Source organism: Chelon labrosus (genome assembly GCF_963514085.1).
Source record: "Chelon labrosus genome assembly, chromosome: 1".
Lineage (NCBI taxonomy): Eukaryota > Metazoa > Chordata > Actinopteri > Mugiliformes > Mugilidae > Chelon > Chelon labrosus.
This window is the reverse complement of record NC_140337.1, coordinates 14,561,316-14,588,977: the sequence shown is the minus strand read 5'-3', so window position 1 is coordinate 14,588,977 and position 27,662 is coordinate 14,561,316. Positions and strand designations below refer to the sequence as shown.

The following is a 27,662-nucleotide window of genomic DNA, read 5'->3' as shown; positions in this document are numbered from 1 at the left end:
TCTCCTTTTGACCCCGCCTGGTGCAGCTTCCATCTTAATACAGCGCATTATACTGTGTTGTTGTCCTGAAGAACCAGAGAGGTAGCCTTAAGTCTGTATGAACTCGAATAGCCCCCATAACCTCTTGCATGCCCAGTTTCCTAGAATGTGTTGAGGCTGTTAGTTGCCTTGGTAACCACAAGACCTAACGCTGTATTTCCCAGGTTACCCTCAGATTGTCCACAAGCGCGGAGTGAGAGCTCGACTCTTGAGGCTCTTTCCATGCTCCACAGGCAAAAAGCCATCCTCCAGTAATCAAAGCAAGTGGTTCTTCCAAGGCTCTCTCTGTCTTTGTCTCTGATAGTTGTTTGTTCCCGTCGTCTTATATGCTTTTTTCCTTTCTGTGGCTTATCCCCGTGTTTGGGCACACACTCAATATGGGCTTTGGGCACACATGATTTGTGGAAAATGATGTGCTGTTATTCACAGATATTTTTCTTCTGTCTGAATTTCGTTTATTATCTAGTGAACGAAATATGCCGTTTGATGTTAAAGCAGGGCAGATAAACATGAAGTTAACACACAACTGTAAGTCTACACCTTCTGGACAGAAATGATGAGATCAAGCAGCTGTTTTATTTCCATTTATAAAATATTACCCAGCATCCCTTATGAATGCACATGATTTTCTCTATGGCGGCAGGTTAATTGTGGTCTGTGAGAAGATTTGGCCTTTTGGCCGTGGGCCAAAGTAAGACCCCGCCGAGCTAATGAGGCACTTAGACAGTGTGTCACACTTCAGGTATATGAGAGGCCCTGCGCCAACAAGACAAGTCAAACGCTGTGCTGCGAGGACAGTGCAGTCGGTGACAGTGCCCAGACAGCATCTGCCATCATTATAGGCCCATTAAAACATTTCACAGGGTTCAGCTGCCCACTTTCATGAAGAGGTTCTCTGCCACAAGGACTTGTTGTTCCTTGTTGTGTGTTCTGGGGTCTCAATAACACTAATTACTTCCCCTGTCATATTTGTTTTTGAGAGGAATAGTGCATTCACATTTGTGTTTGGTGTTGTATAAGACCAAATAAAGGAACCTGATATAATGAGGTAAAAAATTATTTTAAAATTGAATGGATTTATCATACATTTGATGTTTTGGAGTTCTGAACAGAGGTTTATTTTAGCTTCTGTTGATACTTAGATTTGTAATGGAATATTATTAATTCCAGCTTTTCATAATGCCAATTTGCAAGGACTCTTACCAGCGTCTGTTCACATCTGACCTTCTCCCTCCTCCTCCTCCACAGACAGCGTTGAAGATGAGCTTGAACTCTCTGCAGTCCGCCATCGCCCCGAGGGCCTGGAACAGCTTGAAGCCCAGACACGTTTCTCCCGTAAGGAGCTACAGATCCTCTACCGCGGCTTCAAGAACGTAAGTGACAAGACCACCATGCAGCCTCAGCAGATAACTTAATAGGCTTGTGTTCTCTCTTGAATATGAAACATGTATTGTTTCATGACCTTTTCTAGTGGAGAGTGGTGTTTCTACTCGCAAGACATGTTGACCTTTGCTTGTGTAGGAATACATGATCAATCATCTGAGGAATGCTACTTTACTGTATCATCTGCATCTTGGACTAAATGTTACAGTATCCAGTTTTGTTTACCCTAGAAATGATTCAACTCTGTCAGGAACAATTGGGTCAAACCTTGAATCTGCTCTGGTAGATTACCGATGAGCAATCCAGGTCAAAGTCCTTTTGAGCATCCCATATAAATCCACCTCGCTCCATTCTCACCTCTGGTGTGAGGTGTAATGAGATGGCCCAGAATTAACTCAGCCCAAATTGTCTGGCAATGAAAGAGGATAGTAAGAGTCCTGTGATAGTGGAATCCCCATGGTGCTTCACTTTCCTGTTGAGCCTGCACTCTGCCCCAGCCAAGTCCCTGCAAAGCCTGCCCATTAGTCCGCTTCCACTTGAGACAGAGTGCGAGGTAAGAAGTGTACTAATGAGGCCTTCAATTTGTGCCATGCACTTAGCTTGACTTCCTCTGATGCCGAGGAAGATAGTATGACATATGTTTATAGACATCCATCAATATTTTTCAATTAATTTGATTCTGTTTTGCATTTTTTAAGCCATGCTAGCAGCACAGCTCTAGGCACAGAAATGCCAGTTGATTGGTCAGTTGGTCTACAATATTGGGCCATCTACAAATATCTCGACAGCTGCTGGCTGAATTGCAGTCACATTCATTCTGTTGACATTCACAGCTTACTAATAATGAATCTTAATCATTTGGGTGGTCCTTCCAGCTGTCCCTGAGGTAGCAATACATATATCTTGTCTCCTTGGTAATCTCTTTCTTTGCAATCATCTATTGTGCCATGACATTTAAAAAAAAAGCTGTGCTGCACCACTAGCTTGGCTGTAAATCTATAGACCATATCTGTGTAATGGAGATGTTGTTCTTGAGGTAGATGTCCAAACTGGACAAAGAGAATGAATAATTGCACTTAAATCACAGCTTAGTGAGCCTAGTGTAGTTCATTTTTTAACTCCCGGGGTCAGACAGCTCATCTTTGTCTTGCCCCATCCCAGTGACGTTGGCAGAATGAGGGGGAGCTTTTAAAGGCCAGCCAGACTAATAGAAGCTGGCATGGTTCCCACGATGACAAGTTTGGCCCTTTGTCCTTGGTGTTGAGCTTTTTCAAACCAAATCAAATGCCTCTAATACAGGTGGGAGAATTAAGCAGTTTGTCTTGACAACAAACTTTAAAAGCACCTTACTCGTCCTTCACTTGTAGCGCAGCGGAGTTTTGCTTTAGATCCAGAAATATGTCTAGCACCGACCACAATACCTGTGGGTCTGCGTCTTGCTCTTAAAGGGGAACTACTGTTTTTTACAACCTGGACCTTATTTCTGGCATAAAATACGATCATTTACTCACCCATATAACTTTTGTGTAATTTGTATTCCTTCGGGAGATAATTAGATCAGCGTATATCCATGTAGTGGGAGTGACTGGGGCACCGAAATGCAGCCTCTAAATAACGCATTATCTGCCGCGAAACTCGTTCATTTCACCCGTGACTGTCGACTGTAGTTTTTTACAACATGGCTGAGATTCTGAGATTGTGGATGAACCATAGCCGTAGCAAATTACAGGTAAACAAGCCGACCATCGCGGGTGCGCACGGCGCTCAGAGACGACATCATCCAGGTCAGAAGACATCATCCGGGGTCTGTAGGTCAATCTACAGACCCCAGATGATGATAACAGGTAACTCCGGACTCAGCGGGGAATAGCATTAGTGTACAATAACAAAATATTGGTGAAATGAATGAGTTTCGCGGCAGATAATGCGTTATTTAGAGGCTGCGTTTTGGTGCCCCAGTCACTCCCACTATATGGATATACGCTGGCCTAATTATCTTCCGAAGGAATACAAATTACACCAAAGTTATATGGGTGAGTAAACGATCATATTTTATTGCCAGAAATAAGGTCCAGATTGTAAAAAACAGTAGTTCCCCTTTAAGGTGGAATTTCAGCAAAGGTCACATTAAAGGTATAAGAGAATCTGTTGTTTCATAAATCCCTTGACACCATTCTTCAAGAAATAACACAGTATTGTCCTCATGTATGACTAAACCGGCTAGGCTTCACAGTTCACAGCCTGGGGCTTTGACTTTGAAATAGAAAGTATGAGATCATAATCTAATGCCATCAGTCCACGATGACTCGGATCGCAGGTTTATTTAATTCCCCACAGATCTTATTGCTGCATCGCAAGTCTCCGAAAGAAATTTCATGCCTGGCTAGTTTTTGCATTTCGCAGATTGTATTTGTGATTTTATTATCACGGATGAGCTAATTTTACAAGCACGTCAAATGAATGCAGCTACACTCTCTGACCTCTCATTCCATTTAATGGGAATGGCACTAAATAATGTGCAAAATGAAACAACATGCAAGGTCAGGTGGAAAATTATAACATCATTATTTGTATTCTACTCAACAAATCACTTATATTATCCCACTTCCTCTTTATTTCAGTTTTGATTTAGAGGTTCATAAGCAGGTACTGTAGATATTTAAAACATTTAATAATCAATGTAGGAGACAGTTCGGGAATGAGAGAAAAAGCAAGTCACTGAATTACATTTTAGTATAAAACATCCAACATAAAGGATCTTACTCCTTAACTGGGTAATTTCCAATAGATTGATTTTAATAATTTACAGTATGTGTGAATGACTGACTTTTAGCTTGGCAAGATCAAAGCTTATCCTGACAGGACCTTTAGTCACACTGCGACTATTTTTCTGAACTTTAAATTGAATCCAAGGGGCTCTGCATTGTACATGGTAACTAGATCGCACACACAGGCTTCATCTCAGTTGGAAAATTGCCTCCGCCGCCAGTGTCGTCATCGTGTGACTGAAAAAGAGATGGTAAAATACAATCAAATGAATTCTGCCATCGGTTCAACAATCATAGTTTTACTGACCTTTAATTTTCCTTCTAGTTGGAGATGTTAGGAGGAGAAGCTACAATCGATGCTTGGAACACAGCCATTGGAATATCAATGACCCACTTAGCCAGTGTTATTAATGTTGTCGGCTGTAATTGTCCATCTACACACACACACGCACGCACGCACACACTAATATGTGTTTTTAATATGATTAAAAATGTCCCGCCTCACATGACATTTCCTCGCACTACTTCAACAGAAGGTTGACAGTTGGGAGCCTCTTCTCTACACTGTTGTACATAAACAACGCACTAATTAACAGTAGACCCACTAAACAACAAATGCCGTACAGAGATGCTGCACAGCAATTTTGCTTTTAGGGTGCACATGTTTGATGCCAAGGTTTCCACCTAAAACTTCTCTGTAGTCTTTGCAGGAATCGTATTTAGAAATTGTTGATTAAACTGAAATGAAGAGAATAGTTGAAAGTTTTGGGAAATAGACTTCTCTGTTGTGATGAGATTTTTGGTATCACACATTTGTTAATTAGATACAGTCTCTTCAGAAACCCTTTGCACTGTTTGTATTTTGTTTTTTGTACATTTCATTTTAAATGGTTTAATTTAACATTATGTAAGTCCATCAAACAACATTAATCGATCCACACTGACGTAAGTAAGTGAAGTAAAAAACCCTCCTTTTCTAAAGGCATTCAGACCCTTAACTGAATATTTAAGTTTTCTTGGTTAACTCAAAGAATAAACACGGTGGTTCCTATCTTCTTCCATTTTGGAATTACTGAGCCCTCTGTGTCTGTGGAGCTCTTAAAGCTTTAAGGCACTGAATCAAAGAACTGCTGGCAAAGAAGGAATGTGTCAAGACCAAAAAGTTACACTTAACCCCATATATCTGTCATTCAAAAGGGGAAAATCTCTAACCAACTCATTCTGCTGTCAATTCAGCATGTTTAACTGGCTGAAAAGACATGGATGGAAGCTCTGACTAGTGCAAAGGGTGAGGGGAGACCCTGCCAAAACTAGAGCCACAGACGCTCACCAACAGCCTGACACTGCCCAACAGCTGACTGTCCGCTTCATGTGTCACAGCTTTTGGAGACGTTTTTAGACTCTTAACCCTGATCTGCTCTGTTCCTAGTTACAGTTTTGTCCCAGAGATCTACGGTTGCTTGGAGCTCCGGGCTCAGGTTTTGAGTCTTTTAGATACACAGGTGTCGCCCCTTCTAATCTTGGTCCAATCACATCTGCCACAGGTGAACGCCTAACAAGAGGTTCCATTAACATTTTATACATACGAAGTGTGCAAAAAGTGAAGGGGTTCTCCATCAAATACATGTGTGGTGTAACCATTTGGTCAAATTTCAGTTTGTTAAATACTGTGGTTTACAGTTAAATACTTGCAAAACTAACAGTATACCCATCGGCCTCATCAAAACTTAGTACTGGTTAGTTCATTCTTGCTGGGTAACGTAATAATTTAACAAGTAAAGATTATAGTAAAGGTTGTTGGCATGATTACTCCTTTGCTTGAATAGTTGGACCAATCCACTCCATTGTAACCAATAAAGTTCATGTGCTATTTATTCTTTCCATCGTGGAGAATACGTTACTCAGTGATGCATCATTATGGTCCATAACCATTGGTCCATTAAATCAGGTCTCAGGCTGCCAAATGATAAGGAGGAGACAAACTTGCTTATTCTGTGAGCCTAACTTACCCCAAGTTGTTTCCCTCCTCATCCCAAAAGATATGCAACTGGGTCTGTGAGACAAAAGCGGAGAGTGTCAAGGGACTTGTGCAGACAACCTTGCAGCATCCTCTTAGCCTTGAAACAAAAGAAGCCTGTTTGATGCAAGACAACAAGGTTTCATCTTTTTTTTTTTCTCTCCCCCACCGCTCTGTTTCCCAAAGTGGCTGATCACACATGGTCACAGGAAGTAGGAGCATGCCCTTTAAAGCTTACAAAGTTTCTCATACTGAGAAAACTGCTTCTCTCTCACACACATCCTATGATCCCACAGAAATAGAGCAGTCAGAAAACACCTGAACTTTACATTTTTAAATAAGGGTATAGAATATGTTGATGTAGAAGTGCTTATCTCATCTTCACTATCTACTAGAGAGGTGTTGGTGTTATTGCACACCATATCTACCCAGTGTACGGTCTGTTTGTTATCTTAGATTCCCTGTGACAGCCTCCACCATGGCCGTTTTCTAATTTATAACGTCCAGAGAAATATGTCCTGCTTTGGAGATTGCCCATATAGGTGGAGCATTTCCTCTGTTTCTGAATTCAATATCCTGCCAGAGCGTGCAGCGTGCAGCTCCACACCAGAAGAACGAAATTAACCCGGATAGCTTCCTGCCTTTTTCACCACGCTGCTCTGTGCAAGGTCATCCATCGCGTCTTCAGTTCTTTGAAAAGAGACAAAAACGTCCTCCTTGGAGGAGTTATGTAAGAGTATTCAGTCTTTTCTATTGAATGCTACCATACAACTGTAGGTGGGTGACTTTGAATGGCTGTGAACAAGTTATCTATTAAGGCTTGGATGGTTTGCAGTTTAAAAACCATCAAAGTGAGCATGAGTTTCTGACAGTTACTGTCTGAGGTTGATTGTTCCCATTTTGAATACATCTTTACCTTGAAAAAGGGCTTTTCAGGTTTTAAGTTTTAGTCGTGCTCAGCATCGACTGGCTCACCTTAAACTCAAATTTTAGGCAAAGGACTTTCAATATAGGAGGAAGACTTTATGTAATATAGATGGCATCTGACCTGTGCATTTCCCTTTTGTCTTCCAGGAATGTCCCAGTGGAGTCGTCAACGAAGAAACTTTTAAAGACATCTACTCACAATTCTTCCCACAAGGAGGTCTGTGGCTACCACTTCGTTTTCCAGCTTCCCTCTCACAAGCGTTCCTCAGCTCTTCTGTGTTATGGACTGGCAAAGATTGTCTTTGATTCATGTTTACAAAAATTGCATGTCCAGAGTACTTTAACCTTCCATCTAAGAAAATGATGGTGAGAGACGAAGGGAGAAAAGTAGTTTGTATTCATGCAGCCGTGAGGGTCTCACTGTTGGCTCTCATCATTATGCAAAGACTCTACCAGAAGAGGAAGAAGAGAGAAAACATTAGGAGCCTTTGATATATGTTCACAGAGAAGAAAGGCAGACCAGTAAACACAATGGCACAGGAAACAATGATAAAACTCTTGGCTGTAAGCACGTTTTTCTTCGCTCTCATCACGAGGCTGGTTTCTTTGAAGTTGTACAGAAAAACAGTTTTCTTCTTGTTTGCAGTAGATTCTCCTGCTGGTATTGACTGGGCTGTAATCAAATGTTCTCATGTTTGTTCTCTCCGTAGATGCTTCAACATACGCACATTTCCTGTTCAATGCATTCGACACAGATCACAACGGCTCCGTGAGTTTCGAGGTAAGCCGAGGATTCAAATTTCTGTCAAGGGAACAGGTACGAAGGTCATAAGTGGGTTTGCCAGCCACTTTTGTACTGCACAACTGTTTAATACTTACAATTTGTGTATATTTATACAGTCAGTCATTTAAGTCATGTTCTGATATTAAGCACGGTGCACATTTTGCTTGCATGAATTTATAAAAACACTGGACACTATCTCTGCAACAAGATGAGTTGAGATGAGGGGATCATGGGGGACTGTGTTGCTCGAAGCATGTTCCTTATATCCAGTGTATTCTGCACATTATTTTTTTTGTTGCATCCTTAGCAGAAAAATCCCAGTTCGCAGAGATAATCATGTTTGAAATGGAAGCAGTGTTTTCAGGCTTTTCCTGGCTATCATGGGATACTCAGCTTTTACTTTGATCCAGAATTCCAACAGAGATGGCATGTAAAACATATTTTTTGGCCCGCTGTCATTTGCCAGCTTGAGTTAATATTCCTCCCACACTGACATGGATGAGTCGCAGGGATATTCACAAGTGGCTCACACATCTATTCTTTTACATTTCTTGGGTCATGTGCAGTTTAAAATACTGGACAGGTTATGTTTGTTGTTATATTTAGGAGCCATATGGTTTTTTCATGGCACGGTAGCAAGTGCTAGTCCATGTCATGGTGGTTGGGGACTCCTGACCTAAAGTAGAGGTATTGTACAATGTATATGTTTGTTGGGAGTGTCAACAGTCTTAAAAGAAGTGTAACCTCTGTCCAGAAAAAAAAACAAAAAAACAAGTTAACATTTTTAAAGTACTGACGCTGCACACTCCTAAGGCACTACACTCGAGAGCATTATGTAACCTGCGACCTCGATCATGTTAATTCAGCCTAAACAAGTTTACTTGAGATGCTACCAGCATTTGATTAATATTTATGAAGGGCACATATTTGCTTATTAGGACGGAAAAGCTGTCATCACGCCAAACTACAGCTTCTCTGGCTAATGTGCAGTCCATTCTGTTAGAAAGTACTGTGATTCCCCGAGGGCCGACACAGAATATGAGTCGGCTAATCATTTGAATAATGAGGTATTTTTGATTTATAGTGTCTGCACGCTTGCTGTTTCATCACTTGCCTGTAATTAATACGTGACATAATACCTCCTGCCTGCAGGAATGTTGACATATGGGATTAGCTGAAGAATCTCAAACACTAAGCGAGACTGTTGTTGTTGTTTTATCTCACTGTAGGACTTTGTTATGGGTCTTTCTATCCTCCTGCGAGGGACAGTCCAGGAAAAACTCAACTGGGCTTTCAACCTGTATGATATCAATAAAGATGGCTATATCACTAAAGAGGTAGGTCTCCTGTCAGAAATGTGAAAGCGTTCCTAGATCTTGACTCTGTCTCAGTGGCTTCTGAATGAACACATACATCCAGGCTCACAGTTTGGTTTAATTTGCTCTACCACAGGGCTGACTTTTGTCCAGACAGAAATCTACGCAGTTTTAATGAATTTTACATTACATGACAAATGAATTCACTGTAATAGAATATTATCTAATTAGTAGTACATCTGAAGCTGCAGGGAAAACTATTAATTTTGCAAGAATTTGGTCATAAAACCAAAGTATTTGGCAAATTTTGACCTTGTACTGGCTCTAGAAAAAGACATGCTCTGCCTTTTCTGTGCATCACAGGAAATGCTGGACATCATGAAAGCCATCTACGACATGATGGGGAAATGCACATACCCTGTCCTCAAAGAGGAGACGCCTCGTCAGCATGTAGAAGTATTCTTTCAGGCAAGTTTGCGGCTGACAGCAGACATTGTTCAGTTTATGAGGCCACAGAAAACCTTCTTCATTTGCTTTTCTCTGTCTCCAACAGAAGATGGATAAGAATAAAGATGGAGTGGTAACCATAGACGAGTTCATCGACTGTTGCCAAAATGTAAGCTGGATCCCCGACACATCAGCTCCTCACTGCTGCTGGAATAAATTCAGCGTTAATTATTACATTGCTTCTTTTTTTTTTCTTTTTCTGCAGGATGAAAACATCATGCGATCAATGCACCTCTTTGAAAACGTCCTTTAACTTTTGGTTTCGACTGTGAAGGCTTTGGAGGAGACCATCATCTTTAGCTTGGCCCAATAACTGACTTGGACTCATACTGTGTACAGTGTGCTATGCAGACTTTTGACCATAGATATAAATATTGTTCATTACTGTTGGCCACAGTTAGGAGTAGACAGTGTGGTGTGAACACTCTGGAATTAGCTGCCTTCTCTACGGTTTACTGAGAGAAATAAATAGGACAATGTTAAAATGGCGAAAGGGTTGAATTATCAAAGTGAAAACATTAACTTCAAGGTTGATTTCCCTTCCGTCTCTGGAGTGTCTAATGCAAACCGTGTTGGCCTCCAACATAATCAACACATAGAGAAAAAAGAGACTGCTAATGAAAGGGTTTGGATCGGCTCCATGTCTTGACTTGTTTTATTTACTGCCAAGTGAAATCACTGTGACTTTTTACTGCATCTAAAAAGCCCGAACAAAATATCTGAGCTCGCATCCGTCTGTTTTTACATTCCAGACAGGCTCTCGGTTCCAGAGTGTTCTTACCCGACTTAGTTAACCATTGTGGTCTGGTTTTTTGCTCTTTGAAGGAAGCATTGAGAGAAAGGGAAAAACGAATAATAATAATACATTGTACCATTTTAAATTGTATATACTATAGATAAAGCATTAGATAAGAACTCTATGAGAAACTTTTCAACTTTGTTCATGTTTACTTGCCAACTAGAATGAGACAACAACGCAAGGATTGTATTGATGTCAAAATCGGACCATAACATCGATGGTTTGTCTACAGAAGCACACAGGTAGCTATATTTACCACGAGTATAACGTTAGACGACGATATCTTTGTCAAAACATAAATGCTGCTTTCAGTGTATTTCATTTAACCTTTATGTATATTTCCTGTAAAGTTAAACCATCTATCAATATGTTTTTATTTGGGTTCTTTTTGGAGCACTGTTGAGGAGTTTACACTAAAAGAGCGTGTTTCAGGTTATTTATATGGTATCACGGTCATTGTACAAAAGATTGTCAGATGTACAGTATTAAATGAAAACTCACTCTCTCCGGTGAATTTTAGGTCTTTAGATTTGCTCATATAATTCACTGTTTTTAATGAGAAAGGGCAGCAAGGTTTGGTTGTTGATGCAAACTTTGTACTATTACGTTTGGGTTGTTGGCTAATAAGCTTCCTGCTGTTTCCCCTGCTCTTCATCTTGAGGGACTTGAAGTCCAGCTGCACACACCTGTTCAGCCTGATTGGTTCCTGCTGCCTGCGATTAAAGCATTGATTGATGTTAGCAAACACAAGGCATGCTGGGTAGAAGTCTCACTTACTGACTTCGTCCTGCTCGTTGGAATCTGCTGGACAGCGGAGAGAAGTGTCTGGACGTTGCATAAGTAAGTTTTAATCTGTCATTTCCTCTTTGCTCTTCGCGGTGACTTGGATATTAACTACAGGAAGCATCCATCAAACTTCAACAAATTTGATCATGTTTGTTGTCATTGTATCACTGGGAGCTGCAGTCACAAACATAAATCTCCTCAGTGAGGCATGTCTGTTCATTTAGTAAAGAAGATGACACATTTTTCTCAGTTGTGTTCTTGTGTATATTTCCATGAAGAAAAGCATCAAACCTGCCTTCTTTTCCTCGACGTGTTATTTGTGTCGCTTTGTTGCAATATATATGTTACTAACAGGGTAAAACAACGTGTCTCTAGAGACATCATTTCAAAAATGGGACAGATTTCTTCTGTAAACAACATCCACAGCTAAAAATTCATGTTGAGATTTGTCTGAACTGCTGCTCAGATAAACAACGTCCTTTTGTGGCCTCCATAGCAGACGCAAACCTATAAACTAACATTCATTAAAAGCTTATTGCAGCCAGTAATCAGGAAGTATTCTGTTCTGGGAAGAGACTTCTCACGCCCCCTTGTGGTGACGGGGTATTACACGTAGGGACAAAAATTCAATTTGCTTCCTGGATTGGGTAACCTGACGTAAAATTGACTTTTATTTTCACCATATGTAATAGGTTTAATGATCATTTAGGACTTTTAGCTGTACCTGTTTAACGGTTGTTGAGCTCTAATTGAATCATGGATGCTGTCCAAAATCAGATTGTGTGTGTGTAATTTAGTTTAGTCCTTTATTTTTGGCTTCCAGAGGACTGTGTCAGTGAACTGATTTAATGTATCCCAGGAGGTGAGGTAACAGTATGTGTAAGAAAAATGCAGTTAATGAACAATGCAAAACAGTGGATAAAGTAAAGACTTTAATTAGACAAAATGTTGTTTAGGGATGAAATGGCGACAGGCAATATCCGTCCATCTTTCCAGTTGGATTCAAATCACTACTATCAACTTAAGGTACTAAAATTACCTGAGATAAGTTTGCATACAAACCAAATAGAAGTAATATATCTCCAGGACATGTGTATATTTTACTATTACATCAACTTAAGGCAGATGGTAATATCTTTGAAAACAAGTCGCACCTTTCAAGTAGAAACTTTTTGTGGGCTGCACGTACACAAGATAAGAGGACGTTTCTCAAAATGAATATGAATTACACTGAAACAATTACTATAAAAACAAATGAGACGGTATGGTACTGAAATGTTAAATATTATCACCGTAGACAAGATTTCATAAACTTTAAATGTTTTTAATGCCTCCTTCAATCCATTCCTCGTTAAATATTTTCCTTTTTTTTTTTTCTTCTTTAACATTTACTCATAGGGAGTAAAAAATAAAAAGTGTCATTTTTCATCAGGACACACGCGTTGGTATTTCCGTAGAGCGACAGCTGTGTTCGTTTCATTGTGTAATCAGAACACCATAACAAAACGTTTTCGTGCACCACTGCCCTTTGTGAAGAAGAAATCTCGGCCATAAATGGTCAAAGAATGAGATTTTTGGTGGGGGCATGTGTGAATTGAATACTTTGAATCACTTATGTTGTAATAACAGCCGACGGCTTTTGTTACTGCTAAGATATGATTTGACAAGTACTGTGGATTTATTGTTTAAACATTTCTTGATATGTATTTTCCAGTCAGACGGCAAAACCCTGATAAAATGTCGTTTAAATATTGTAAATCTTCTTTGAGCGTTTATTCTGTAAAAGTTAACAAAAAGAATTAATCGTTTCTTAAAACTCGTATACTTCTTCTGTGGGTAACAAGATTTGTGATTATTTACAGTATGGCCAACAAATAACCCCTTGTCTTATCCAGACAATCTACATAGTGGAATGGAAAAATGCTTAAACCAGTTGAATACACAGTGGATATTGTATTGCTTATGCCAATGGGCCTCGTGCCAAAATGCATTTCAGCCTGTGGCTCTGATGTCATTCCGGTCAGTCCATCTCAAAGAACATAAGCGGGAAATCCTCCGTGTTTTGTACATTTCATTCCTCCCGAACGAATTGACTTAAGTTCCTAAAGTGACAAATTGCTATTTGAAGATCATACTGTGTTGGATACTAAACGATGACAAAGGCAGCTTTGGACTCTGGAGGTTGAATCTCAAGAGGCTCTCCCTGGTTCCTCATTTCTCCCTCTGTCTTAGTAAAAACACTTGCTGTGGATCGCCCTAAAGATTCAAAAGGATCCCGCTGACACTGACCCGGTGACATTCGCGTGTGGTCCGTTAAGATTTCTCCCTGGCCAGTCGGGTAGGGGGAAGGGGGAGGGCAAGCGCGGCGGGGCAGGGTTAAGTGAGCAGCTGCCTGATCTCTCGGTGAACGTAGCAAAGGAAGTCCATGTAGGAAGCTCCACCGTGCAGGCCTTTATCCTCCACCAGGAACTGACGGAACAACATCTCTGGTTTGTCTTTCTGCCTCACAATTTGGAGCTGAGGAAGCAGGAAAAAGTAAGGAAACTTAGTGAATTGACTATCAGATGGTAAAATATGAACTCACTTTGCCTCTGATATTGATGACATGGGACCAGTCACGGAGCAGTTTTTTTCCTACATCCTTTACATCCTTTAAATCGATTAGTCCCTTAGTTTTTTGCTTTATTCAAAGGCTTATGACTGCATGGTCCTCAATGGATTTAGAGTCATGAATAGATTTACAATAATCCATACTATATTGACTGCTCAACAGCACTGAGCTTCCAGTGCATGAGGCTGTTTGCACAGTTGAATTGGTTTTTGTAGCTGCTTTTGGGAATGCATTTACTTCCTTGCTCCACTAGAGGGAAGCAGAGATAATTAAAAGCTGCTGTGTGTTTAACCTCATGTTCTGCTGGGTTACATGTTTCTTTGTCTAAGTTTAAGAAATATTAGACAAAAATGCACAATGATTCTAAAAGGTTTTATGGGAATGTGCTGTTGCTTTAAATACGTCACCTTCATAGAGTTTGGCCTCTGTTCCACAACGCTGTCAATGATGGATCTGACCTTCCTTGACAACGGGTTGTCCAGCTCCGGCAGCGCACTCTGAGAAAAAAACAGTTTAAGGTTGAAATTGAAAATGGAGGTCACTGGCACTCATTCAGCTCAAGTGCTGTGCAAAAGAGCTCTGACATCATCATCATTAGACGCTGATTTGAGGATGGAAAAACAAACTCTTGAATTATAAACCCGAGATTGCTTAAGTACACCTGGAAAAAAAAAACAATACTCAGTTATGTCTGCCTTCTAGCCTTCGTACCAGTAACACATAATCAAGTGCTATTTGAGTTTTACCTTGAAAACAAATGTCCATCTTTGAACTTTTATGTGAGGTTTACTCGTTTGAAGGTTTGACGGTTACAATATCCTACAGTTTATTTAATTTTACAGGTTATGCTTATGGAGTTCAAATGATTCATACTGAATAAAATGTAGGCAGGCTCAACATTTTCTGAAGTATGATATGCAGGCTTTACTAATCAAATAGCTGGACCTGTAATTTCAAGGCGTGTTGGAAACATCCAGACATTCTTCTTCCATAGACTAATGCCCCCAGGCACTGAAGAGGTAAAATGTCTCATCTGATATCTCTTAAAGCAGATCACGTGGACTGTATTAAAAGAATTCTGACCATGTGTCCTTGCAGGTGGGCGAGGGAGGGCAGGTTGAAGATGCTCTGGATGAGGTCAGGTGGGCTGGCTTGGCCCAGCCACAGAAACATGGAGTGGCCGTTCTCCAGCAGGAACATGCCAGAGTCTGCAAGACGCTCCTCTGAACAGCGTACGGGAGTGGGCACAGCCTCGCTGCTAACGTCTACGTTGTGCTGAAAAAAAAAAAAAAAAACAGTGAAGCAGTGTACTGATTATTTCCACTATGGCGCAATCTTGTATTTGAAATGTTTATGCACGCAAACTTTATTTACAAGGGTATTAAACAGGAGATGAAGCTTTTGTATGAGAAGAGAGAGAGAAAGTGTGTTTGTTGCCTACCAGTGGGATGAGGCGAGGGTAGAGCAGCAGCTGTGTGTCCTCCACCCCCATGGCCATGACCGACAACCTCTGGTGGGCTCTGTCGTCCGTGGAGAGCTCTGTGCTGCCCACCAGGGGAGCGGATTTCATCAGGCTGTTCATGTAGACCGGGAACACTTTCATGGCATCAGGCAGGATCAGCTACACACAGAAACATAAAAAGTTACACAATAATTGTTCGTTCCAAATGTATTGTCACAGATGTGGATAAAGGAGTTCTTTGTGTCCAAAGTTTCCTTCCTGACGCCACACTGCACTGACCTGGCTGGCAGCGGAGGGGCTGGCGCAGTTCTTCCTGTAGCAGGCCAGCATGTGGGCCGTCTGGTTGACCAAGATCTCCCTCACATTCTTTAGAGGCTGGTTCAGTATGGCACGGTAAGCTGAGTGGGCAGGAGATGAGGTTAGCGAAAAGACAGGAGACTGGGAGGAAAGGAACACAGTAAGATAAGCAGACAAAAAAAAAAAATCCTGCAGCAGGTGAAGAGAAGCAGGACGAATGAAAGAAGGCAACTGAAGGTCAGTAATACATCTGTTTTTTACGGTCTATGTGCAGATTACAGAAAGAATCATGAGAAACATATGGTTCTTGTTTCCATAAATCACTCTTCTTTTACTCAAAGGTCACTGAGTATTAGATTATCAAGTGATACATGGAGTCAACTTAACCAAGGTCAGATGATACGTGAGTATATGTCTCTGCTCTGCATTACGCTCAGATAAATGTGACTGTGCGGAGTGACTTAATCCCCAAGTAGTGGATTGTTTAAACATCATGGGAGGAAACACATCGATCCTGCTTGCAGGGCTTTGAAATTAAAACGGTGAAAGGGCGCAAACCTGATTTGGCAAAGAAGTTGATGAGTGAGTCTGTCTCGCAGCTCTTGTATAACTCAGACAGCTGTGAGCTGCAGTTCAGACTGAGGTTGTGGATGCGGAGACGTCGCTGCCCGCTGATGGTGGTGTACAGCAAGGCGCACTGGGAAGGAATGAGAGTACAAACTTAAGTTGGAACTAAAACTTGGGAGATTTTGCTTCTAATAAAACATTTTTTTTTAAAGCGCATACCTGCATGAAAGCCCCCGTCTCCTCGCTGAGAGTGTCATCGTGCTTGAACTCCACCGTCACAGCCTTGTCGCAGTCCACAGCTGCCATCTCTATGTCTGTGGTGTTGTTCATGTGGACGGCGCCGAAGAAGTCGGTGGCCCTGAAGCCTGAAAACAAGACACGCATCATAGTGGAAACTGCTGAAGGCTAACTCTCCAGGATACATCGGAACACACCAAATAAAGAGTCTTGCGCTGCTTCTTACCTGTACTGGTACGAACGCGCATTATGGCGTCAAATCCGATGCTCTTCTGAATGTCTTTCCTCAGGTCTCTCAGGAAATGCTCCCCGTCTGTCTCCATCTGTTGACACCGGGCAAAAAAAAATACTGTATGAGCAGAGGCTTTAACCAGCAGATGGCAGCGTTGTCACTATTTGGTTCAACGTCAATGACAAGCAGAGATTATAAAATACCTTAACACACACAATTACAAGTAATGCAAAGTGGGTTAGTAAAATGACAGTTTAGGCACAGAAAAAAAAAAAAAACACATGAGAAGATGTAGTTGTTTTGAAGAGAGCAAATGCTCTTGGTGACTGATCCTGTGTTTTGTTTTGGAACAACTTCCCCTTCTGGTTGCACCATTCCTTTGGGGCAGTTCTATATTCGACTGTGTGCTCTGTGCCAAACTCATTATGTGGATACAACTTGCTTTTTTTAAGGCCTTTGCCTGTGTGTTAAAAAACAAGAATTTAAAAATAGTTTTATTTCCACTGTCCCTTATGCGTCCGCTTGCTGCGTCTTTGCGCGTGCTCTGTGTGGTCTGTGCACGGTGTCAACGAGCACGTGGGCTTTCCGCTGTACCTGGAAGTTGTTGTACTTGTAGACAGACCCTCCGGTGTGCGAAGGCACGTCAGCCATGGTTGCCAAGTCCACATACTGGCTGGGAAAAAGGAAGAGATCTACGCAGCAGCCCTGCGCCACACACTCTTTAGACAGCTGCTCATACACTCCCTTCTGAGGCTGGAACAGCAACTGTGGAGAAAAAGAGAGTCTCTTTAGTCTCTTTAAGGTAGAACTCAACACAACTTGTGTTTTCAAATGAGTAACAACATTTCAGTTTCAATTTAATAAGGACTAAGAGTTGATGTGATTTGATATCTTCACTGGAAGATATTATTTTATTCATATATGTGTTCTATCAGTAGACTGAGTCCAGGCATCAGTCCACTGCTTCATTAAGAGTTTAGAATAAGCTGCACGTTCTAACTTCAGCTCCTCACTTTCTCTTTGTCCGTGCCGACCAGCTTTTTGTCATCTCTGTTCTTCAGCTTTCCGGGAGCCTCGGCAGTGGGCATGGACGAGTGGAAGATGAAGAGCTTTCCGCTGCATTCTGCTGCCTGGATGGGGAGAGACCGATAAAAGGTGTCTTAGGAAGTTCCTTTGTGATGTATTGTTTCTAGTTGAAGTAAAATCTTATGTGCAAGACTCAGTCCCTGCAAATATTCTGCAAAAGAGTGACTTCATTTTGTTGCAGACCTGTAAAGAATTGAAAAAGGAAGTACCCCAAACAAAAGTCTGACCATGAACAAGAATGAAGAAACAAATGCGTCTCTGACTCTTTGCTGTTGCGCAATAATGCGACTGCTTCCAATTAGAAGCAGTGTGTGAACTTTTCCTTCGCTGTTCGCCAAAACACTGACCTCATATCACTGGGAGAGTTTGCTGGACTTTAAGTAAACACAAACATACCAGTTTGGGAGAAAAAATAAGCTGTTGAATGAGCTCGAATTTCAAGCTGGCGAGAGCTTTATGTCTGAAATATTTTGCCAAACTGCAACAATTCTGTGGGGTTCAGTGTAATGCCTTAGTTTAGATTTAAACTGGCTCCACTACTTTAAAAAAAAAAAAAGTGTTTTGGCTGCATTAAATCTGAGTGTTGTTTGAAAAAAATGCATCAAATCAATTTTTAAAAAAACAAAGAGGGATGTTTACTAGAATCGAAAACTCTGCTGCCAATAAAATGTCGGCAAATTAGGAAGCTTCCAGTTGTGCAAACGATATTTATGTCCACTTCACGATGATAGATGTAATATTGTGGCTGACCTTAAATGCCTCCATGCCGGCTTGGATTACAGGGGCAAAGACCGTTTCACTCTCATTGGTGTCTGCAAACATGTCAGGGATCTGGTCCAGGAGGCTGAGGAGGTGAAGTGAGAGGATTATGGTTTGGTCTGAGTAGCTTTCAGCGGCTTCACCTTCTGTATGTTAATGTGACACAGACGTTTCCCAGTGCCTGTTCTTAGCGACATCAAGATAAACAGGTTTTCCACACATTCAAAGTCCCTTACTTGTAGATAACGGCCCTTGAGTCCTGGTAGTTAACAAGGAAGCCGTCAAGCAGTGGGACAAACATCTCAGCCGTGTCCGATACCACCATCATCTGCGGCTGGGCCAGAGCGCTCTTCACGTTGTAGAAGTGCAGGACCTTGTTGTAGGTGACAAAGCCGACCTTTATCGCAGAGCTCTCCACGCCTTCCTCTCTGGTGGGGCAGAGAGAGAACAAGCAGTTCGTGAATTTTCAAGCACGTCCGTTGAAATTGCATGCACCATTGCACCCCAGATGAAATGAGAATTTATCCAAGATGTCCCGTCCTCTGTTTGGCAGACGGCCATCTACAAAAAGCAACAGCAGTTGATATTTAAAATCACTTAGAGGCTAAAACTGGAAATGGGGAAGAATCTGGTTTATCTTTGGGTTCATTTAGTGCACTTAGTTAAAGGGCCGTTTCCCATCAAAGTCAAAAAGTCAAGTATAAACTTCCTTGCAGGATTGGAATAACATCCCAATGTGCACTTGATTATTAATGTTTTAATGTTAAGTAGAGAGTTAAATCATGAGTCAGGTTCTTAGTACGTTTCTCAGCGTTGGAGTCAAATCAATAAAAGGTGTTTTGGCTTTAGCTGATTAAGTATGATTCAAAGAATAGAGCGAACCCTGACATTTACTAGAACACTGGATACAGGTTTGAAGCGGGCAGCTCCACTGAACCCGACTATGAACCAGAACCATAAAAGTAATTTAAAAGCATTCTTCGCTGACACTGCCAGCTGCCCTTGGTAGGTCTCTCTTCTTAAATCATGCAAACAAACCAAGGAGAATCAGAAGAGTTTCTCCAACCAGACATTGAGTGAAAAAAAATACCAGTGTTGATGAATAAAGACTTTGTCTATGGATCACATTCAGATGGGATCTAACTTGATCTTGAGTGAACATGAATTTTGCCAAATACTGCAGAAGCACATATAAAAAGAATCAAGGTGTCCAGTGGGTTTAATTTAGCGCATGTAAAAAACAAAAGTAAAGATTGAAGCAGATGAAGGAGCGCTTGTCTTGAGCACACTTCTGCTGAGTGTTTAAAGGGTGATGTCATGGCAGCACAAAGAAGTTATTTTAGGAGTAGCCAGGTGAAGTAGCTTATCCTCTCCCCGTGATAAATCAAAAACTCACTTCCAGAGGAACGCGCCCCAAAAAAACCAGAGCTGTCCGAAACAACAAAGCTTTTTGTTTTGGATGCCTTTCAGACCCTCCCTAGCTGATACCCACCATCTGCAATACCTCACGCAGAAATATTCAGCAGACATGAGCAAATACTTGGCTTGATCTGTAGGACTTCAGGGAAGCCCTTTTTTGGCGAGACAAATGTCGTATGTGGTCAGAAGTCAATGCAGAAGATTGCAGATGATGCACCTGTACTGGTTGAGCATGTGTGTGTTCTTTCATTTATCCTGCGCGTACCTGGGTAGCTTCTCCAGCAGAGTCTTCAGCTCATCACATATCAGTTTGACCAGGCCACTTTTGATGTTGTTGTAGGACACGTCAATCATGAAGATGTAGGCAGGAGGATTCGGGGGCTTGTTGTTCTGTGGGGAAAGAGGCAGCAGGTGTAAAGCATTGGTCTTTCAACAGTTTGTCAGGCATTTAATATAAAAAATTAGAGAGAATACATGTGTATGGTGCAAAGTTCCAGTTTTGTATCGTCTAAATGTCTAAATTTAGGTGTTAATCGTTGCATATCAAAGCCTTCCTATTTAAGCTACTCTTATCCGTTTCTATTTGTGCTGGTTTGTAACTGTGGCTGTCAGGAGACCGTGCCAGATATGACATCCTGAGTAGAGAGCAACGGTAAATGAGCTGTTGCGGGGACCTTGTCCATAAGATATTGTTATGTTTCCACAGCTACAATCCGTGGCAAGACACTCACCTTGCAGGTTTTTGTTTATTAGCTGGCGCTCAGCGGTTGTTTATAAGGCTAAATAAACAGAGCTAAAGTAGGCCAGCGGAGTGACTCAGCTTTAACGGCTTACTTTGACCGTTAAATGTTAGTCTCAACCGCCACAACTTCAACAGACTCACAGTTTATTGTCTTTTTTTTCGTGTGTTTTCAAAGGCATTTTTCCGTCTTTCTTTGATACAATTATCTCATGCTGAATAACTTAGGGTGCCTGCCAAAAGGGCCCTCAGAATAAGACAGTAATTCAATTTCTTGCAGAGTATTTCCGAATATATTTAAAGTGACAAATCTCTTATTACACCTTAAATTAATTTGATTCAATGCACGCGCATTGAATAACAGTCAACTGATTTTGTGTAGTCGTGGCATACCTTGCAGTAGTCCAGGGTGGCTACAAACTCATAGGATCCCAGAGACAGTTCAGGCCTCTCATAGAAGTCCACTCTCCGGCCCATGTGGTCAAGATGTTGGAAGTAGAAGACTGGCACTGAGGTAAGAGAATATTCATAGATTTATCATGTTGTCTTCATATTAAATTAAAAAAGCTTTCCTCATTGGATTCAAGGTTTAGGATGGCACCATATTTTTGCACACTGTCATACCTTCGTTGACACAGTTACAGAAGCCACACTGGAAGCGGCGCCCTCCATCAATAAACTGCATGTAGGGGCACATGTAGGCCTTGCAGCGATTGCAGCGGACTGGACCTGTCTCACCATGGTTCACCACGTACAGGGGAGTCTACACAGGGACATGTACAAAAGACATATTGGTCAGGTTGTCAGCAGCTGTTCCAAAAGTAAATCAGGTCACCAGGACTGTTCCTTAGAAGGAAATCAATGACTGTAACAAGTGTAAGATCTTGAATATTCCCTCGCACAGACCATATATGTGCTCTGTGTGAAGCATCACTGGTTCCATGGCAGCCAAACAATACACTGCACTTTCATATACAGAACATTTTAGAATGTAAATGGTTAGCATGAAGCTCTTTGGTACACCAAATCACTACTCTGCATGAAATACAGGCCTGTTTTCACGCTGTTTACTTAAGGCTTTCTTAACATAAATTCAGAATAGTTGCCTCAAATTAACTCAGCTACTGTAAAACACATGCAGACAAGGCAGCATGCGGGTTTATTATTAGAAAAGAAACTGGATGAGAGGGAGTAGAAGTGTTTACAGTATCTTGGGGCTCTTCACCCCGTGCAGTGAACAAAACCTGTTGGACAATAAAACAACATTCAAGACCAATCTTTTAAGTTATGTACTGATTAAGTCTGTCTGATTCTGCAGGTATTTCTTCCTGTTGCACTCGAAGACGTCAAATCTGATAATGCTGCACTCTTAGGTTTGATTCCTTTTTGTATGAACCTTTTTTTTCCTTCTTCTTTAGTGGTCCCTGCAGATCTGACATTAGCTAATTAGCCTAAAGCCAGATGAGAGAAAGCTAACATTGCCTAAAAAGGCCAGTTGGTGCCTGGGACAAGGCGAGTGGAGGGGGAAAATATCTAAGGCAGGATTCTTGGACCACACATGATCCAAAAGGAGGTCATTCTTAGGACACATTAACTTTTGTAGTGTATGAAGACGACTGTCAAAGCAGAACTAACTGTGTACACTAAGACACACAATTTGCCAACACCACATTTAACTTTTATATGCTGATACTTTTTCTCTTTCCTAAAGGAAATCAAAACCAGCTAGATTAGATGTAGACTTGATAAAATATGAAACATTTATGGGAGAATATAATCCACCCCAATGGAAACACCATAATTTAATGCATGAAAACCAGTGCTTCAGTGCGGTATGGAAGGTCAACCAGCATTATTAAATTCTCAGTCTGAGGGAGGTCCTGGTGTTTATTAGGATTTTTCAGTTCTTGCGCAAGTAGCAGTTTTTCTCTTCCAGGGGGGTCATTTTGGATTGCTATTTGATGGGGCAACATCTTTGTTGTGAGTAAAACCGCTGACTTACCTCATTCTTTGGCAAACTGGCAAAGGGTTTAATGATGGAAGCCAGGGGCACTTGACACTGTTTGGCCAGATCGGTGGAGCAGGGTAATGAGTAGGTGGTGCAGCGTATGAACCTGGGACTGGCGTTTCCTGGAGTTGGCAAAAAGAAGTCTTAAATATTGTGACATAAAGCATTTCTAATACCACTATCCTCAAGAGTAGTGTAGTACTACAGATTTAAATGATGTGTTAAAGCCTGTACATTCATAAAACAACACAGATGTCATTGAATTTAAAGTGCTCAGAAAGAAATATAAAACAATTTTAAATGATAACTGGGAGAATATTTTGCACTCCAACACAAGTCCAGGTGTTATTTTAGCTTACCTTGATCCTGTACTGTGAACTCAGTGGTGACCAGAGGTGGAACCTGTCCTCTGATGTTTGTACTGAAGACCTGTCCCCCTTGTTTCACTCGGTCATCTTCGATGACTTGAGTCTAAAGGAGACAATGTTTGTATTACGACACAATCTCACAAACCTTGTCAAACCGTTAGATTAATCCCATGTTTTGAAACTACACGCATCATTAACACTGAAAACTGCAAGAACATTTAATTTGCAATGTTCTTTGTTTTCAGATGTTATATATGCCCAAATTTGAAGACAAATTAATACCACCTCTCACCACCTTTGCCTAGTCCTTTTTCCATTACCCAATATTTAATTATAAAATCTTTGAAAATACTCAGGAGCAATGGAGCACATGTAGTTGCTTTGCCAAACAACCTTTGAGGAATTAATAAGCAGCTGATTCAGAAAATGAGGAATGACAAATGTGGTATGTTGGTATGTGAAGGTACAGCGGCAGTCCCAGGAGGATTAATAGTCGACCCGCTACTTACTATGCTTGGGATAGAGTCTGGGTCCAGTTTCTTCTGAGGTGGGCCAGCCAGTCCACCTGGTGCTCCGGGGAAGGCCCCTGGCATGCCTGGCTGGGGCCCAGACATGAGTCCCCCAAACTGACCTGCGCATCGAAACAAGATGTACTGGCAATTATTGGGTACTGACTGTCATGTGTAGAACTGAGTGTAGAGCTCTGTTATAACAAAGTTGTCTGAGAGTAAAACCAAAGACACACTAAAAAAGGAGCGAGTATCAGTATTTAAAACTTTTAGCTTGACATTTTGGCTGTGAAAGTTTTTTATCAGCTTGTTTTGTGATTTCTCTCTAAAATCCATAGCATGAGCTAGTGAATCGGTTTTGCTGCTCTGCTTGAATTTCTCTTATCTGACTGAAGGTTTTAAGAATATTTATTTGAATGGTGTGAGCTTGACTTCTTTTCACTGACAGTTACCTGCTTGCTGTGGGTATCCTGGTGCACCCGCAGGTCCAGGACCAGGCTGCTGAAAGCCTCCAGGGCCTGGAGGAGGTGGACCCTGGAAGGGTCTTCCCATGCCTGCCATCGGTGGGCCCGCCATTGTCTGGCCTCCCATTGGCATGGCTGTTGGGGGTGACAGTGGTGGGGACATCTGGGGAGACATCTGGGGGGACATGTGTGGTGACTGCGGGCCTGGAGGCATCTGTGGCTGACCCATTACTGGTGGAGGTGATGTCTGATAAGGCTGCTGAGCCACAGAGTTTGTTGGAGGAGGAGGGCTCTGCATGGGACCTGGGGCTGCACCATTAAGACATGAAGCATATGAGTAGTCATTTTTCTAATCTCTGACGCTGAATGACTATAATTAAAAGATTTCAGTATAAATACCATAGTTGCCCAGGTTCATTTGACTCATTTGATTGGTGAGTTGCTGTGCTGGAGGCGGGCCAGGTGGAGCCATGCTGTTGTATTGCGAGTTTGGAGGCTGTCCATAAGGAGCCGTAGCAGTGGGTGGAGCAGGGTACCTGAGGGACATAAGAACAGCTAGTAATATGCAGAAGTTTCAGTACAATATTCTAAAATGATATTTGAAACATTTTGATGATGTGGCAAACATTACCAGCCGTTTTGCAACAATCCCTTAATACAATTTTAACAATGATAATGAGCCACTTATGGTATTTGATAGCTACAGATATTTGTACTGTACAAAGCGAACTTTTGTGTTGATTTTAATGATGAAAGCAGCTGACGTTTGATGAACATTGTTACCTTTGTGGATGAGCGCCATTCTGCTGGACATTTGGATTGTACTGACTGGACACTGGAGGTGGTGGCATGCCAGCAGCCGAGGAAACAGGTGATTTCATCATACCTGTAGTGAGTAACAGATGTTATGTGCATGTCTATATGGCCCTCAATCTGTGAGTGTATTTAGACAAAGGCAAGGCTCATCAAAGATTTTTTTATACTGCTGAGATTGTTATCAACTGCAGTTGCGGTGCATCTCCATGTTGGTGTACTTTCTCTTTAGAGCTGTATTATTTTTCTATTCTAAAGACTTTGCATCAGTAGTTTCTTTATCAGACTTTAGGAAGTTTCAGTCATTTTGTGTCAGTGTGCACAAATAACTGCAATAAATTTACTTGTGCTGATGGTAAGTGGCATGTATGCTAGGCCAAATTATTTAAAGGCCAGACAAACACAATGCAAAACTGACAAAACATAATTAATCAAACAATAGAAAAGTCAAATCAGAAACTGCTCACATTTTGAATGGCATGCAGTTCAGGCCTGTTTCTTAAAAATAGTCGCCCAAATCTTAAAAAATTATTTGCAAAAGCTTAAAATTGGTTGAATTCTTCTGCTGTTAAAGAGCGATAACACCACAACTGAAACCTTTTTTGAGTGAGTGAGCTGAAAAGCACAGATTTAGGCAGCAAGACTGAACTCGTAAATGAAAGCGTAACAGCCACGCTCCTTGGGAAAACGATTCGGATACGAACCAGTTGGTGGAGCATTGAACGCCTGGGGCGGCCCCCCGTAGTGCCCGTAGAGGGGCTGCGCAGGACCAGGTCCAAATCCACCTTGGTAGCCCCCCATCCCCGACTGGGCCTGGGAGTACGGGGGTGCAGCGACATAACCCTGTTGACTCATTGCTGATGGGACGACTGTCACTGTCTTCTCATGCCAAGGTGAAAGGGTTTTGACAACCTGTGGATTTAAAATGAGCAATTTTAAATCGTGCATATTTTTGCATAAAAATAAACATTAAATACTAACAGCAAAGAGCACATACATTTCTAATAACACATCTAGCATGATTACAGGCCACACCAACAACAACTGATGTTTGACCTGGTGCAGTCATCGCCGCGGTGTAACATGGACCTTTGGCATTGCTCACTGAGAGATAAAGCAGCCTATCTTAGCAAATATTATCTTTAAGAAACTAAATGCATGAGTTTCTGTTTTGCTATCAGCACTACTGTACAATACAATGGTAATTAAATAATTGTTTTTCTTCCGGCAGCTGAATAGGTGTGTCATTGGGGAAATTAAACACAAATGCACCTTTCTAATGTGTGGCCTACATATTGTCAGTGGGTTATGGGTATTGCTTCAGTCTCAGTGGTGAGTTATTAAAGGGAAAGGCCTGTAAAGTTTTGAAAACTGACCTCAGGAACAAGCAACAGCTGCGTGTTGACATTTGTTATAATAAACCTTTCTCACCCAAAACAAAACCCCCAAATAAGGAGAGAAAATTATAATAATCGTGATTTATTGTCTTGTTCAATAGTTAACTGTATCTGCCACTTCCGAGAATTGCCACGTCAAAGACCGTTATGATGGCAAAAAAAAAAAAGAGCCTGAGCATCGCTGATTTCCATTTATTCACAGCTGGATACACATGTTGGAAGCTAAAGCAGGATATTGTTAGTACGACACAATGTTTTACTGACAGGGTGCAGTAGCATGACAGCACCTGGTTCAGTTATGATCACACATATTGATAGAAAACATCTTGCTAGCTACGCGGAAATCACTACAAACTTTTCCTCGGCACCAGAAACGCATTCATTTCAAACAGGAATACATACACATAAAGTACTGTCTGAGACATAGTTACTCGTCTGTAGTGGCTCCATAATAATACCGCGCAGGTATTTTACCTGAATATCGGGGCAGAGTCCTCTTCTCTGTCCGTAGCTCTCAGTGAAAGCAGAGTGCCACGTCAAACTCCTCCAGAGCGCCGGTCGCTATGTTGGTTACGCTACGAAAATCCCCAGCGTCAATTGACGCGTAGAAGAAGACACGCTGCATCCGGTTTTGCACTTCAAAATAAAATCCTTAAACGCTGACATACGTTATTAAGCGATATAAATGACGATGACACGAAACTAGCTTTTAAAAGTGACTATTTCACAACTTGACTAAATGCTGTTAACGTTTAAATTGTTAGTGTTGATTTTAAAATTGTTACACCAAGCTTTATTTTGAACAGTACTTCCTTTAGTTTCTTTTTCGAGCAAAGTGCTTTTAGTTTAACTTGACGGAGGCCTTACGTTGTACGCATGCGTGAAGCAGAGGGAACCCATACACGTCAGCACAGGGGTTGTGGACATGAGTGGTCCTCATGCTTTTCATCACCTGAAGGATAAGCATGGGCTGCAATTTTGTCTTTCTTATTTGTCTTTTTTCTTTCTCTTTATGAAATGAATTATAATAATTTGGAAATTATGGCGTATGAGACAATACCAGGACATTAAATGATTACAGATCTGCCTTAAATTTATTGTAAAGGCATTTAGTTGAAGTTATTTGGGTACAATGAATGAATGGATTAATGGATGTTTACACAAAACACTACACAGCCCATGAAAGTGTGTCACACCTTAACACATCTGACATTAAATTTACACACAGTGACCACACAATGCTTGTAAGTTTTCTGATAGTCTTCCCAAATGCATAAATTAGATGGAAAAAACACTGTAAACATTTCTATTAGTCATATATAGTAGGTTATTATATTATTATATAGTGATGGGAACAGTTTGGACCTC

General features: G+C 41.3%; 2 protein-coding genes across 2 annotated transcripts in view; one reads left to right on the top strand and one right to left on the bottom strand.

Annotated features, from left to right (window-relative positions):
* Positions 1 to 10,081, top strand: part of kcnip4a (potassium voltage-gated channel interacting protein 4a) — a 125,727-nt gene extending 115,646 nt beyond the window's left edge. Inside the window, exons 2-8 of the mRNA XM_084543633.1 lie at positions 1,288 to 1,412; positions 7,282 to 7,351; positions 7,845 to 7,915; positions 9,148 to 9,255; positions 9,598 to 9,702; positions 9,788 to 9,850; positions 9,947 to 10,081. Of these exons, the coding sequence (XP_084399759.1) occupies positions 1,288 to 1,412; positions 7,282 to 7,351; positions 7,845 to 7,915; positions 9,148 to 9,255; positions 9,598 to 9,702; positions 9,788 to 9,850; positions 9,947 to 9,994 (590 nt within the window). The 3' untranslated portion in view covers positions 9,995 to 10,081. The remainder of the gene's footprint in view (positions 1 to 1,287; positions 1,413 to 7,281; positions 7,352 to 7,844; positions 7,916 to 9,147; positions 9,256 to 9,597; positions 9,703 to 9,787; positions 9,851 to 9,946) is intronic.
* A 1,276-nt stretch (positions 10,082 to 11,357) lies between these two features.
* Positions 11,358 to 26,844, bottom strand: sec24d (SEC24 homolog D, COPII coat complex component). The gene is made up of 23 exons (XM_084543623.1): positions 26,769 to 26,844; positions 25,602 to 25,809; positions 24,868 to 24,970; positions 24,484 to 24,620; positions 24,073 to 24,393; positions 23,621 to 23,742; positions 23,103 to 23,214; positions 22,738 to 22,865; positions 21,360 to 21,498; positions 21,129 to 21,244; positions 20,262 to 20,386; positions 18,814 to 19,005; positions 18,569 to 18,662; positions 17,746 to 17,862; positions 17,327 to 17,497; positions 16,727 to 16,823; positions 16,483 to 16,628; positions 16,255 to 16,393; positions 15,679 to 15,797; positions 15,379 to 15,558; positions 15,021 to 15,212; positions 14,345 to 14,434; positions 11,358 to 13,843 (listed from the first exon to the last, which is right to left on the bottom strand). Exons 2-23 carry the CDS (start codon positions 25,750 to 25,752, stop codon positions 13,703 to 13,705), a joined length of 3,132 nt encoding a protein of 1,043 aa, XP_084399749.1. The 5' UTR covers positions 25,753 to 25,809; positions 26,769 to 26,844; the 3' UTR covers positions 11,358 to 13,702.
* Between the last annotated feature and the right edge of the window lie 818 nt (positions 26,845 to 27,662).